The 15,141-nt window shown below is 36.5% G+C and overlaps 1 protein-coding gene across 2 annotated transcripts in view; it reads right to left on the bottom strand.

Annotated features, from left to right (window-relative positions):
* Nucleotides 1-15,141, bottom strand: part of rapgef4a (Rap guanine nucleotide exchange factor 4a) — a 63,289-nt gene that overhangs the window by 15,978 nt on the left and 32,170 nt on the right. For both annotated transcript variants that reach the window (XM_081367860.1, XM_081367861.1), the window contains exons 4-16: nucleotides 12,073-12,123; nucleotides 11,838-11,944; nucleotides 9,888-10,009; nucleotides 9,383-9,566; nucleotides 8,960-9,044; nucleotides 5,980-6,040; nucleotides 5,722-5,798; nucleotides 5,382-5,528; nucleotides 3,121-3,218; nucleotides 2,917-3,002; nucleotides 1,024-1,102; nucleotides 702-852; nucleotides 520-608 (exon numbers count right to left, since the gene is read on the bottom strand). In XM_081367860.1, coding sequence (XP_081223986.1) covers nucleotides 520-608; nucleotides 702-852; nucleotides 1,024-1,102; nucleotides 2,917-3,002; nucleotides 3,121-3,218; nucleotides 5,382-5,528; nucleotides 5,722-5,798; nucleotides 5,980-6,040; nucleotides 8,960-9,044; nucleotides 9,383-9,566; nucleotides 9,888-10,009; nucleotides 11,838-11,944; nucleotides 12,073-12,123 — 1,337 coding nt within the window. The remainder of the gene's footprint in view (nucleotides 1-519; nucleotides 609-701; nucleotides 853-1,023; nucleotides 1,103-2,916; nucleotides 3,003-3,120; nucleotides 3,219-5,381; nucleotides 5,529-5,721; nucleotides 5,799-5,979; nucleotides 6,041-8,959; nucleotides 9,045-9,382; nucleotides 9,567-9,887; nucleotides 10,010-11,837; nucleotides 11,945-12,072; nucleotides 12,124-15,141) is intronic.

The following is a 15,141-nucleotide window of genomic DNA, read 5'->3' as shown; positions in this document are numbered from 1 at the left end:
TCTCTCACTCATCATTGTTTTGCACGGCATTATATGTTTTAAAACTTCAGAGCTTTAATCCTAAAGTTAAGCATTTTAATATAGTCTTACTAAGACATTATTGGCAGATTGAGTGATGACTGATATTTATATGCATTTTATATAAGTAGTCTGTTATACTGCTATAAAGATCTCAATGATTTACATTACAAGCATCAATATTTCATCTTACCTTTTGGTCAAATAAATATCAGCAACTGCACCAAATTTGATATTTTTGCTCAGTTTGTTCCTCGAGAATGAGCTCCATATTCTCAATACATCAAACTATATGAGCCATAAAAGCCTGATGTCTCAAATATGATACTCAACAAAAAACGCGTATGCATGTATACTTTTTTATTGTATTTTTTTCAACAACAAAAAAAATCCCTAAAGGTTCAATAATCTGTTCCATTTAAAATAAATAAATAATTATGATTATTATTTTATATGTCAGGTTTTACAGAGTTAAAAACCTATGTAAGACTCTGCTCTTACTTTTGCTTTATGATCTTCTCTAGTTCAGGCAGTTGATCTTTCAGAGCTGGAATGAGTCTTGAATCTTCACACACGGTCTCATAGAACTCCTGCAACAGACAATGACAATCAAACACACACTTCCTTACAGCGGGACCAGAAAGCCTCCGGTGTCTAAACCAGAGAGGAGTGAAGCTGCTGACCTGGAGGAAGTTGTAGGAGCTGTCCTCCTCCTGGAGATGGTCTGTGTTGATGGCGGCCCACTGTAACACCAGACGAATCACCCTGCGCTTGTTATTGAGAGTGTAATCCATGCGTTCCTGTTCACTGCCCTGGGACGCCTCAGCATGATAGGTGCGCGAGCGCTAAGGACTTCACAGCCAAAAACCAGAGACACTCGCACACAAGCGCAATCAAAATAAAACAATATTCATAAAGTACACAGTTTAACCGAGCTGATGCAGAGCTTTTGTCACACATAGATCTACAGCTACTTGTTCCAGCCAGTACAGCTGTGAAGGATATTGGGCCACGAGCAGCGGACACAGCTGACTGTTCGGGACAAAAACACAGTGCATAAGCAAGAAGTCATCCAGAGCAGGGTCTACAGGGATGGAGAAAGAAAGAAGTCAGTTAGGAGCGCTCAAGGGAATTTGTGAAGCATGAAGCTTGGCTAATAGCTACTTCTGGTTAATGATTGGTTTCTTCACAGTGCATGTACAGTAAATGTATGTTTACAGGCTTCCCAAGAGTGGGAATTCCAGGCATTTTCCCAGGTATTTCCAGTCATTTGTGATTTTTAATAATAATTTTTATCAATGATTCAGTAAAGAATCATTCAGAACATTTTTTCAACCAGTCTGAATGATCCATTGAAAGTAAACGATTCAAAAGAAAACGAACATCACGATGGTTCGCAAGTGAGTTTAATGAAAGCTGCACACAAGGGCAATATTTACACCTTTCTACTGTTCAAAAGTTTGGGGTCGGTAAGATTTGTTCAAAAATACAGTAAAACAGTAATGATTTAGCCTGGGTGCCAGCCCGAACCCCGCCCACAACATTTTTTGGTCGGGAAGTTCGGTCTGGAATCCATTGAGGAGTAATTATGCTTGGCTCCCAGAAGGCCGAGCCAATCAAATTGCCAGGGCGGGCTTTAATCGATGATGGACAGATCATCTGCAGTTACGTAATCACCCACGTCACCAAAGAGCGCTTGGGTTGAATTAGATTACAACAAAGACGACTGCAGCTGGAGAAATGAGATTTCACGAGTTCACACTTACAAATAAGTCAGATGGAATAAATGCGTATATGAGATTTAACGAGTTCACACAAATAAGTCAGAAAAATGCGTATATGACGTGCTGTCCGAGGAGAGGGCTGTGGGCTCGGTAGCCATACTCCCCCCGTGTTCCTGGTTGTGAGAGAACAAGCCAAGACAAGAGTGAGGATTCGGGGGGGGTGGAGGGATGCTGAAAAACTGTCAAGGAGTGTTAGGTAAGTTGACAGAGTGAATATGCTTCCTCATGCTGATAGATAGGGTAACGTTAGACATGGTATTGTTTGATGACAAGTTGATATTGGATTGATTATTTGTACGTGCTCCTCCCGAACTTTGTTTATGAAACATTATGTGTAGATTCCGCCATCGCGTCTGTTATAGAAGATATCCACAGCGCATTCATTATAAAAGAGGAACAGAGAGCCGTGACATTTTGTTGGTTGAAAATATGAATGAAGAACATGCGTCATTTACTCCGTTGCTCTGATTGGTTGTAGGTCTATCCAATTGAGTGCAGAGTTTTTTTTTTTTTTCCTGGTTCGGTTGAGACACGCCCCATAATCAAATCTCTATGGAGCAGTATCAGACTCACATTCTGACTAGAATATGAGTATGACGAAGTCAGGCTAGTAATGATTTGAAATAGTATTACAATTTAAAATAACTGTTTTCTATGTGAATATACCCTGCCGTTCAGTAGTTTTGGATCGGTATGATTTTGAATGTCTTTTAAAGAAGTCTCTTCTCCTCACCAAGGCTGCATTTATTAGATTAAAAATACAACAACAAAAAAACAGTAATATTGTGAAATATTATGAAATTTTAAAAAACTGTTTTCTATGTGAATATATTGTTAAAATGTCATTTATTCCTGTGATCAAAGCTGAATTTTCAGCATCATTACTCCAGTCTTCAGTGTCACATGATCCTTCAGAAATCACTCTAATATGATGATAAAGAAACATTTCTTGAAAACAGTTGTGCTGCAAGTGAAGTCATTGTTTATGTTGTCTTTGGTTTAAGTTTGATTAAATAAAACTGCACATGGGTTTGTCAAATGTGTCTACAGTGAATTATTAGTTACAGTTTCCCTGTTTATCTACATATATGTCTCTGAATACACTGTAAAGTACCTGGCTCTGTGAATTGGGAATCAAGTTTCACTGTCTCCAGAAGATGTTCCAGAATCTTCTCTGGAGTTCCTGACATCACAGTGTACCTGAGGAACAGGTCAAAGGTCACGGTTTGACATGTAGTTTGAGGTTGTTGATATATAACAGATCATAGTTATTCCATTAATTCCTAATGTTAACATTGACAGAAGAATATAAATGTACTTGAGAGGAGAAGAACTGGAGCTCCTGTTGTTACTCCTCTCCAAAACTAACACATCCTCCTCATGTTCCTTCAGACGGACAGTGTTTGCCTCCACATCCTGAATACACACAGATGAAATACAGTGTGTGGATGAGATTAATCATAATCAAACTATATTTTTTTTCTGATGTCCTAACAAAAATGACTGGTTAGGTACACACAGAAAACAGATCACAACACATGGTAATGGTGAATTAGTGCTGTTGTGAATGTGTAAAACTAAACTACACTAAACTCACGGTTACACAGCACTGAACTGAGAGCCCAGATCACACAGCTGAATTAAGAATGGAGTCAAGAGCAAGTGTTTGTCGCAACAACTGTGTTGTTGTAATGCAGCATCATTACCAGTAGAGGGAGACTCACACTCAGTTTATAGCAGGGGTTTCAAACGGTTTTTATCAGATGAGCTAATGTGATTTAAATGACCAGTATTTACTTTTAGATAGTAGATATTTTAAGTAATGTTGTAGAATGAATTTAATGACACTTTTTTGCAACATGTGCTGCTATATTTTATCAACAGCATATTTTTCCTATGTGACAACGGTTGAAATATTCAGCAAATTGTATTCAGAACTTTAAAGTCCATAGAGAAATTGATTAGAGCAAAATGCTTGGTAACACTTTATTTTACAGTGTCCCTGTTACATATGATACATGTACTTACCATAGTTATAGCTATAAATTATGCATAATTACACACAACTAACCCTCAACTAAACCCTAACCCTATAGTAAGTCATGTAGTTAATTAATATTACTCAGTACTTAAATATATAATTATACTGTAGCAATGACACCTTAAAATAAAGAGTAACTAAATGCTTTATTTGGATTTATTAACATTTTACAAAAAAAATAAAAAATTAAAGTACAGTGTATTTAAATGGCATTGTCCTTAACTATTTCTATCTGTTGCAGCCATCATATAGACTAACTGATAAAATGAATACAGAGTTTTTTCCAGTAGCATCATGTTGTGCGTAACTATGCAACAAACGACCATAGAATGTGAAATCTCACTAAATCTCACTATATTTGTTTAGATAGACGGCATCCTGTTAGACACTAACACCCACACCCTGACTATCAGACTGAGCTTCCGCTCCCATTCTGTTGTGGCTTTCCTGGGCTGAGCTTCCCATTGTCACAGCACTGGGAGAGAGATTCCCCTGCACTGGTGGTGATGGGACGATTATACCACACACAGACACACACACACACACACACACACACACAAACACACACACACACACACACACACATACACACACACACACACACACACACACACACACACACACACACACACACACACACACACACACACATACACACACTCAAATGCAGAGACAGCATGAGAAAACAATTAGACGATAATTACATAGTCATTAGGCTGAAAGTACACTAGCAAAAATGGAATAAGGGGAATTATGTAGTAACTTTTAAAATTGAGCTTCTTCTTTGTTTATTCACTTTGGATATTAATTTTTGCATCCTGGGATGCTTTTAATCAATATTGAAGGAGTTCACATGTTGCCTGATTTTTATTCACTATCTGTTACAACTCATAAAAATAAAATAAACAAAAAATAAATTTTAAATTATTTATTTTTTAAATAAAATATTTATGTTTGTAAAGAAATGTATACGTAGGTACCAGGGTTATTATCGTTAACTTTAACTAAAATAAAATTAAAAATAAATCGTTATTTGAAATGAAATACCGGTAAACGCAAAACTTATTTTATTTCAGCCTGCTGCCAAGGCAACATTTCTCATTTGATTTGAAATTAAATGAAACAAAATTAAATTCAACTAAATTTAAATTAAACTAAATAAATTAAAACTGATAAATATAAACTATATATAACTACATATTACAGGAAAAACTAAAACTAATCAAATAAATAAATAAATAAAAAACACAACAAAATGACTTTAAAAAAAGAAAAATGAAGACAAATTTAAAATATTAACAAAAAATATAGTAAATAAGAAATAAATTATAACTATAACACTTTTTCAATAATACAAAAAAATAGCACTATTAAGCTGTTATTGTTAACTAAAACTTAGGTTATATTATAAATATTTTTAGTAAATAAATAAATAAATAAATAAATAAAATATTAGATGAAAACTTTAAAAAACGAACTGAAATAAAGTTGAAGTTGCAGCACTAGGCCATGAGTTTAGCTATGAAGCACACACTGACCCTGTGGATTCTGTTGAAGTCTTCTTTGTCCACTCTCAGGAAGTGGCAGTTGTCCTCTCTCAGAACGATAGACGCTGCCCGAGGTGCGTCATTCACCAGAGCCAGCTTCCCGAAGTCATCTCCCTCATGCAGCGTGCAAACTACACCCTGCACAGACACATTTCATCTAAACCAGCAAACAGCACAGACACTTACGAAAACACATTGAATTAGCACACACACTTTCCTGGCACGTGTACTATAATTGGCTTAAGAGTCATTACTGGCCAGCATTACCACACATTAAACGCTTAATTAGTCTGTTGAATGTAAAGCATTAGTAGGGAATTACTAGTCTGACCTTTCCATAGATCACCACGTTGACAGAGCCCTTCAGGATGATGTACCATGACGTCCCCTCTTCCCCTTGATTAAACACTAGGAACAAAAGAGATCAATAATCAGCATGAAACCTGTCTGATTATAATAGCACAGAAACATTTATCAGATTATGCATAACTCAGATTACCAGCAGACATTGAAATCTGTTTGTTTCTGTATGGTTTGACGTGATTTGGAGAAGTTAGCATGTACGTGGTATAATCATTTCGACACTTACACACTGTGCCTGCTTTTGCGTGCGACTCAAATATTAGAACACCAGCGAGTTCCCGCTTCACCTGAGGAGGAGAGAGAACACAATAGACTCTATATTACAGATGAAACACATGCCACCCGGTGATTATGAAGAAAACGCTTTATTTCAAAGCAAATGACATTTTTAATAATTAACACACATTAATGCTCAGCGTGCTATTCATGCATTAAAGGAATAGTTAAAGGAACACAAAAGGAGAATGTAAGAAACAGACATAAATTCATTATTTGCTGAAAATCATACCTTTTATATCTCATTCATGTACGTTCACATGTGGCGTGTCAAGAAACGCCACACCAGGTTTGATGTTACTGACATTGTTTGTTCTTGCATATCTCATTACTGAAGTCAAACTCAAAGGTCTTTTTCAGTGAATAATGACTTCACACAAGCTGATTTAATCTCACTATACTTGTGAGAAATACACTAATGTAAAGAGTACTTATGGATATAATATAATTAAGTGTGAACCAAATATAATGTTTTCAGACACTTAACTGCATGTTAACTACAATTAAATAAAAATATATTATAGTAAAAATGTATATTAAATTCAATTAGATTAGAGTGCTTTTGTTGCTCAAGTTTTGACCCACTTAAGTAGAACTTAAGTACATATTAGGGCTGACTTCTAATAGTCGAGGATTCGACGATTCGATTCGGAGAGGTCTGATTCGACTATGAACCTCATAGTCGAATACATGGGCGTCAGTTTGGTTTGAAATGTGCTGGGGACAGAGACGCATTCGCATTTTCAGAAGGGCTGGGTACCATTTTTATTTCATTTTTTCAGGTCATGTTTTGAAAGACAATGTCCTGTAGCTTACTAATGTAAATAAATAAAAATGTATTCAAAAATCTGCTTCACATTTTCAGCAGGGCTGCGGAGTGGCTGTGAGTTGACTCCACACGGTTCTCATGTGCGTTAAAAAGCTTTACATGGTTTAATGTACCTAAACAATGATTAGCCTACCAAATTCCCCTCTCATGTTGCTCCACATAACCACTTAAAATGATAAAAAAAAATCGAACCCAGAGTCCAATTATTATGGACGTTATCTGATATTAAGCGTTTCTGCTTCACATTTTCAGCAGGGCTGCGGAGCGGCTGTGAGTTGACTCCACACGGTTCTCATGTGCGTTAAAAAGCTGACTCCACACGGTTCTCATGTGCGTTAAAAAGCTGACTCCACACGGTTCTCATGTGCGTTAAAAAGCTTTACATTGTTTAATGTACCTAAACAACGATTACCAAATTTCCCTCTCATATTGCTCCTCATAACCACTGAAAATGGTCAAAAAATCAAACCCAGAGTCCAATTATTATGGACGTTTTCTGATATTAAGCGTTTCTGCTTCACATTTTCAGCAGGGCAGCGGAGCGGCTGTGAGTTGACTCCACGCGGTTCTCATGGGCGTGAAAAAGCTTTACCTGGTTTAATGTACCTAAACAACCATCAACAAATTTCTCTCTCATATTGCTCCTCATGTTTATGAAATGTTATGATATATGTGTGATATATGTGTTTTTTAGCTCTTTTGTTTGAAATGGAAAAAAATCTAGCTGCTATCTAAAAAAAGAAAAGAAAAAAAAAAAAGGTTCGACTATCAGTCGACTACGGCAAAATCTAACGAATCAGATTCGACTATGAAAATCCTTAGTCGAAAACAGCCCTAGTACATATTTATATGTAATTTGTAAAATGACTTCTATTTACTTTGGAATAGGGTTAAATTGTAATGTTGCATGTACTGACAAGCACTTATGGTGAACTAAAATATATTGTAGTGCAATTTATATTGATGCTTGTTTCATGTATTTCATGTATTAGAAATTTCACATTTGTAACGATGTTGTTGCAATAAAATACATTTAAAATATATTAAATGTAAAATTATTATCAAGTAATGCACTATAGTTCAAATTACAATAAAGATGTACTTTAATGTAAAAGTTTAATTTGACTACTACAAAGTGCACTTTGTAAAAGTGTGCTTAAGTGTATTAAGTCACTTAAGTGGCCTTTTATTTCATTAAAAAATATATTATCCCAAAGTACAGTTTTTTATACTTTCATACATATTTTATATGTTCTTAAAAAAAAAGATTTGAAGCACACTTTAGCACACTCATTTAATATAATAAAGGGCACTTCTTTTTCACAAGAGCATGGGTGGGCTTCTTTCTTGTCCTTTATGGAGATGAACAGAATCAGTTTGCAGAAAAGAAAAAAGTGTTATAGGTGATGATAGAATTTAAATTTTTGTCTAAATTGTTCTTTTACTTAAAATGTGTGTATACAAAACTAATTTCCTCTTACTAACCTCATATAGGTCACACTGCAGTTAAATTCAGTTGTTAGTTCACCTTTTAGCGATTAAAGCAGTCGTGGCCTAATGGTTAAGAGAGTCAGACTGGTAATTCGAAGGTTGCGGGTTCGATTCTCAAGGCACCCCCAATCGCTCCCTGGGCGCCGCAGCAAAATGGCTCCCCACTGCTCCGGGTGTGTGTGTCCATGGTTTGCAGTGTGTGTTCACTACTCACTGCTCCTAATGTGTGTGCACTAACTTGGATGGGTTAAATGCAGTGGACAAATTCCAATGACAAATTCACATGGCACTTTCAATCTGTATTCTGTTAGAATAAACTCCAAAAAATGCATGTAGTGATCAAATTTTCAAAAGTTCTACATTGTGTATGAAACCAAACTGAACAGCTTTTTCAAGGTTTATGAAGTATCAGAGATGTGTCTCTCGTCTGTATGTGCAATGCAATAAATCACTTTCACAGTGAAACGAGCCTTGACTCATTCGTGTTGCCAGGTCTCGCAGTTTCGGGAGTGAGTCGTGATCCGTTCACACAGGGGACTCACTCCCGTATTTAAATGCGGTTGTCAGTCCAGACACATACAGAGTGTATGAGGCCATTATGCGGACTTACAGTGGTGGAGAGATGTGATAAGGCTTTAATATGCAGCAGCTCCTCGTAAATGATCTCCAAGTCATCTACTGTCCTCTGGCCAGGCCTGCAGAGAAGAGCAGAGAGGATAATGATGTTGGGCAGTAATGACTTTGGAACTTATTCTGACATTTGAAAAAGTTTTTGTGGATCAAATTTGTGCACCAAAAAAAGTCCTAGTGCAGATCTTCCAGGACCTTTAAAAGGTCTCTGCTTCAGTTACAGCATGCATATAAAAGTCTAATCTCTCTTTGGAGAATTGTGGGAAAGTTCGTAGGAAAGCAGCCAAACAGTAGCAGATACAGATCAGATCACGTTGAGGCACTTCTCTTTATAGCCCAGAGTCCTCGGGGGGACGTAATGACTCATATTAGCAGGCGCTGATGTTTCTGAGGAAGAACGTACAGTTTCCGCAGGATCATTCGAAGATGGGCGTCGGGTCCGATCTGAGAGAGGAGCAGGAGGGTGTCCTGCAGTTCTTCATCACTCTCTTTCTGCTCTTCCTCACTGGGGAGGGGTGTCTCCTCGGTCTCATCGTCCAGGAACCGATAAAACAGATACTTATCTTGGAAACTCAGCTCCTGGTCCACTGCAGCAAAACACCGAACAGGAACCACAAAGAACAAATCAACCATTAAACAAAGAAAAACATTCGACCACATCGCATTTATAGTGGCAATCCAAAGCGAAATTATCATCTGGATAATAGATCTTAATTAAGAGCTCTCTCAAACTGGTTTGTGATCATATATATATATATATATATATATATATATATATATATATATATATATATATATATATATATATATATATATATATATATATATTATATTGGTCATATTGTGCAGTGATTTACTGCCTTAAGCAGTCACTGACCTTTGAAAGTGAACGAATATGACACACTCACCGTGGTTTAAGACTCCCTCCTCCAGCAACACCTGCCACATCCCCACAGCCTGAACACGAGAGTGCACACAGGAAGTGTGCTGTAACAGCCAATCAACAAGCTCTGTGCCCATACAGCACCGCCTACAACAAACACAGGTATGCAGGACACTTAAAGGGTAACTCTCGCCAAAATGCAACCTAGGGTCTTTTTGTTAATCTACCCGAGGCAAACTTTCGTTTAAAAGCATAATTAGAATGGAAATGCCACTTTCAAGTTTGACCGTATTTTCGTTTTTGGTCAAATTGCCTTTTGAATGGGAGTGCATGGGGCACGACTTAGATAGCATCAAAAATGTCTATTTTTAAAACACTAAGAAGGCTCGACACAACATGAAACTTTGCTGGAACTATCACCAGGGGCTCTACACATGAACTTGAGCATTGAGAACATTGTTTGAGTACACAGAGTTAAATAAAAAGAAAGATTTGAACAACTCACTGTAGCTGTTGTTGTTGTTTCCGTCCGCCCGCATTTTGACAGTCAAAAATAGCCGATCTCCGAATGCAACGTAACAGGGAGCAGAGTAAAGATGGAAAGCTCCTAAAGCTTAGTTCCATATAAATTCATGGATAATATGTTGTTTTGTCGCTAGTGAAAATCATTATTGACCTTGTATTTGAAAAAGGATCCTCATATAAGAAACAATACTAAAATTCAGAGTCAGTTCATTCACATTCAGAGATCGACTATTTTTGGCTGTCAAAATGCCGGCGAACACAGCTACAGTGAGTTGTTCAAATCTTTCTTTTTAGTAAACTTTGTGTACTCAAACAATGTTCTCAATGCTGGAGTTCATGTGAAGAGCCCCTGGTGATACTTCCAGCAAAGTTTCATGTTGTGTCGAGCCTTCTTAGTGTTTTAAAAATAGCCATTTTTGATGCGATCATAGAAGTGCCCCAAGCACTCCCATTCAAAAGGCAATTTGACCAAAAACGAAAATACGGTCAAACTTAAAAGTGGAGTTTCCATTCTAATTATGCTTTTACATGAAAGTTTGCCTCGGGTAGATTAACAAAAAGACCCTAGGTTGCATTTTGGCGAGAGTTACCCTTTACAATAAATAATACATTAAGCCAGTCAACACCAGTGGTGGACAGTAGCAAAGTATTTTTTACTATGTTACTGTCCTTAAAGGTGCATTATGTAATATTTAGGAGGATCTGTTGACAGAAATGCAATATAATATACATAACTATGATTTCAGTGGTGTATAAAGGCCTTACATTATTACCTTAGAATAAGCCATTTCTATCTACACACACCGCGGGTCCCCTTACACTGAAATGGCCATTTTGTGCCAACATGTTTCTACAGTGGCCCTAAACGGACAAACTGCTCTACAGAGCGCATTTCGTCACTCTGTTGTTCTTCGTGCAAGGAAGCAAGCTAAAATCAGCGAATAAAACACTGACACAATGATGAACTAATAACAATAATATTCGCAATAAAATTGTTTTACTGAATAATTGAGTAAATATAATTTCTTAATGTATCTTTGTAAAGAAACCTCATTGCTGAACTGTTCATCGTATTGAACGATTCATTCGTGAAGTGGAGTGATCCGACTGCATTTATTCTCGAGTCACAACACACTGATTCAAACGATCCAGTCAGAGCAAGGTTCCAGTTAACAAGAAATCTAAAATCACCAGATTTGCAATGTATCAGTTGTACATGAATAGTTTTTAATATATTTGCATGTACATTATTTGATACTTTGAACGTTATCAGTAATGTTTATGGTCTTTTCAGGCAGGATAAGCAATTTATATATAGATCGTTAAGATGGGCATGTCTTTTTGTTGACATTTCCTGTTGACCAACATCCACTTCTGACTCTTGGAGAATGTGATATTAAGTATAAAATGTATTTTTTACATATATATAAAATACTGTACCTGTATTTACCTGTATGTTTTTAGGTGGTACTTCCTGTCTCTGATCATCTGAGGTGCTCGGAACAAAATGGTGTTTCGTAACACTTCACCTGCCCGTAAGATCTTTTCTGACGGCACCTGAGAGACAAACATTAATGCACAGAAACAAAGAGAGAGACATAAACCACTCTATACATAACATAATGTTACACAATTCAGCACTGTGATTGACAGGAGTTGGACCAACAAACAGGATGGTTGAATACCTGAGTAATGGATTTGGGGTGATGTTTGATGGGACTTTGAATTAATAATTTCTGGAAAACAAAAGGATGAGAATGTGGGGCTATTAGGTTTATTCTTCAGTGTTTTTTTAAGCTTTAAAGAGCAAAAATACACAGTGAAATAGTAACAGAGTAAATCTTCTGAATAATAAAGGACGGCTTTCTGTGAAATATTCAGAATATATTCAGACTAACTATCTATATATGGGAAAATGCAATATAACATCTCATTTGCTGAGGCATGACATCTCCAAAAATAATTTACAACATCATGACTTACATGAAACTAGTGTCACTGGACTTACATAATAATACCAAAAAAGAGAAAAAGAAGAGGAGGAGGAAGAGGAAGATATAAAAATAATAATAATAATGAGAAGAAATTTTGTGTCATTTTCACACAAATAATCCAAATTTGTAAAAATTTCTATATTTTCACACAACCATGTAGTGCATCACTCACTCACTCACTCATCTATTTATTTGAACCTATGTTTAATTATTGAGTTTCTTTCATTCATTTCTGTTCACTATAGAATAATGAAATCCCATGAATCGACTTTTTAAACTATATTTACACGTCACTGATGTGAAGATAATGGTTGCAAACATACATTGATTACTCTGTACCCTACCCTAAATCCATTAGCCTGTGCTTTAATATCAGAACAAATGTCATCACAAGCAGCTTGTGTAGAATTCTGCTGATGTCTTCTCATATTACATAAAAATGTACATGTCATTATGTTAAGCAAGATTCGTGTCATACTGCAGTCTTTATCAGGGTTTTGAACAGAAGGTGCGTCTGTGGCTCTGCTTTCCCTCCTGTCACACTGGAGGAACAACTCTTGGCCAAGGCCAGTGTGCTGTATCTTTAACCAAACTGTATTTTTAACCAAATTTTTCCAATCCTCACCCAGGCTGTACTTCTACAACAACACATTGTCTTGGGTGCTGTTTTGCCAGTAGAATCAACACATTACATTTGAGGCAAGACATTACAGGCATATACATTGTTTTTTCAAGTACTTTTCAATTTTGACATACACTATATGGACAAAAGTATTGAGACACACCTCTAAATTCTTGAATTCAGGGCTGTGTCCAAAATCGCCCCAATACCCTCATTCCCTATTCCCTACATTAGTTCAAAATGGATGGATGGATGATTCAGCTCACATTGCTTTATGGGTATTCTCTAGCAGTTGAGCATTCATTGGTTGTACACTCATTATTGCAGTGCATTGTGGGATTGAATGAGTGCACTTGATAATGTCCACTATGGTTTCAGACACCACTACAATGGCTGTCCCCTCAAATAGTGCCATATTTAAGAGTATAGGGGGCAATTTCGGACACAGCACAGGTGTTTCAATCAGACCAATCAGGTGTTTTAACTAACATTTGTGGGAGAAAGGGGTCGTTCTGTCGTTCTTAGTGAATTCAAGCGTCGTACTGTGATAGGATACCACTTTTGCAATAAGTGATATTTATATCTCATCCCTCCTAATACTAATACTATTTTCAGTGCATATCTTATTTTGTTTCCTTTTTAATATACATTAAAATGTATATTGTAAATGTTTTATATATATATATATATATATACACACATACACACATACATACATACATACATACAAGTAAAATATTAAATATATGAAAAAATATTTAATGTACTATAAAAATAATCTCAAAACTTTAACTGAAACTAAGAGCTAGGAAGCAAAAATATCTCAAATTTGTTTTTGTTCCACAGAAACACATTCTGTCTGCAATCCATCCAAGCTATGCAAAGCTTAACTAGTGCAGAACAGAGTCTGAGCAGTATTAACAGTTCAAATCAATTTAAGTGTGTCAGTCTGCTGAGATCTTCAGCATCTTACAGCATGATTTGTACACTTGGAAGAAGGGTGTTCCAACATAACATAATGATTATGTGCATCACGAAAGACAGATTCTGCCTTCTGTTACCCAAACCCACAAACAGACTTAAGTGAATAAAACAACACCATTATGCAAATCACAGACACTCTGTTGTGGCCAATATTGATCACCTGCTATTTGGATGCATCATTATAGAAACAAAAAAAAAAGAAAAAGGAAAAACAAAGCACTTGTGACCGTAAAAACGAGTAGAGGACGGGAAATGACCTGAGAGGTCAGAGGAACAGGAACTCCAAATGGGCACATGCTCAGAAATGGGAGAGAGGATGCCAGAGCTGCCTAGTTCATTTTTAAATTTCAAACAAATGTTGTATTCTATGGAGGAGATGGTGGGAAGGAAGGATGTTGTTTTATCGGAACTGACGCAAACAAGGAGAAATAACAATAATCAAACTCTCTCTGTTCATCAGGTGAGTCCAACACTGTCTTAAATCCCATTAGCAGACTAGGAGAAATTCATTTTCTGTGCAAGTTTTTAGAAATTGCTTATTTATAAGTTGTTTCATTTTAAGTTTGCTTCCTGATGTCAGGCATGAAGCCGCAGAGCGTTTGCATCAGATTTCACATTAGCACTAGATTTGTCACAAACCACCTCAAAATGAAGGCCAAAATGATGTCTTGAAAAAAAGTTATTATGCAGACAGACGTGAACATGCAGAGTCCTACACAGCAATAGTATAATATTGTTGAATGAGGAACATTTCAAACAAAAACTCAATCAGCATTTATGTATTTCACTTATGTGCATCTTTACATGCCATACTTGAATGCAAGTTAACAGAGGAGATTTGACAGCTGTGGCAGAGGGGAAGATTATCAGTGAATTGCTTAAGTTTCAGTCGGTTCTTCACATATTATAATATATGATTACAAACAACTCTGAGAATAGGGTGAAAGAGTCATACGGACTACTGTTTTGATATTTTTATGGTATTTTATTTTCTATTCTGGAAATCGACAGCACCAGTCCCCCATTAACTTTCATTGCATGGAAAGAGCACTCAAGGCATTTTGCCTAACTTCTGTGTTCAACTGAAGAATTATTTGGAGTGACATTAGGATGATTAAATGATGACAGACCTTTCATTTTTGGGGTCCACAAGA

Source organism: Scardinius erythrophthalmus (genome assembly GCF_964197995.2).
Source record: "Scardinius erythrophthalmus genome assembly, chromosome: 6".
Taxonomy (NCBI): domain Eukaryota; kingdom Metazoa; phylum Chordata; class Actinopteri; order Cypriniformes; family Leuciscidae; genus Scardinius; species Scardinius erythrophthalmus.
The sequence above is the reverse complement of the archived record's forward strand: the minus strand, read 5'-3'. Positions and strand labels throughout refer to the sequence as shown.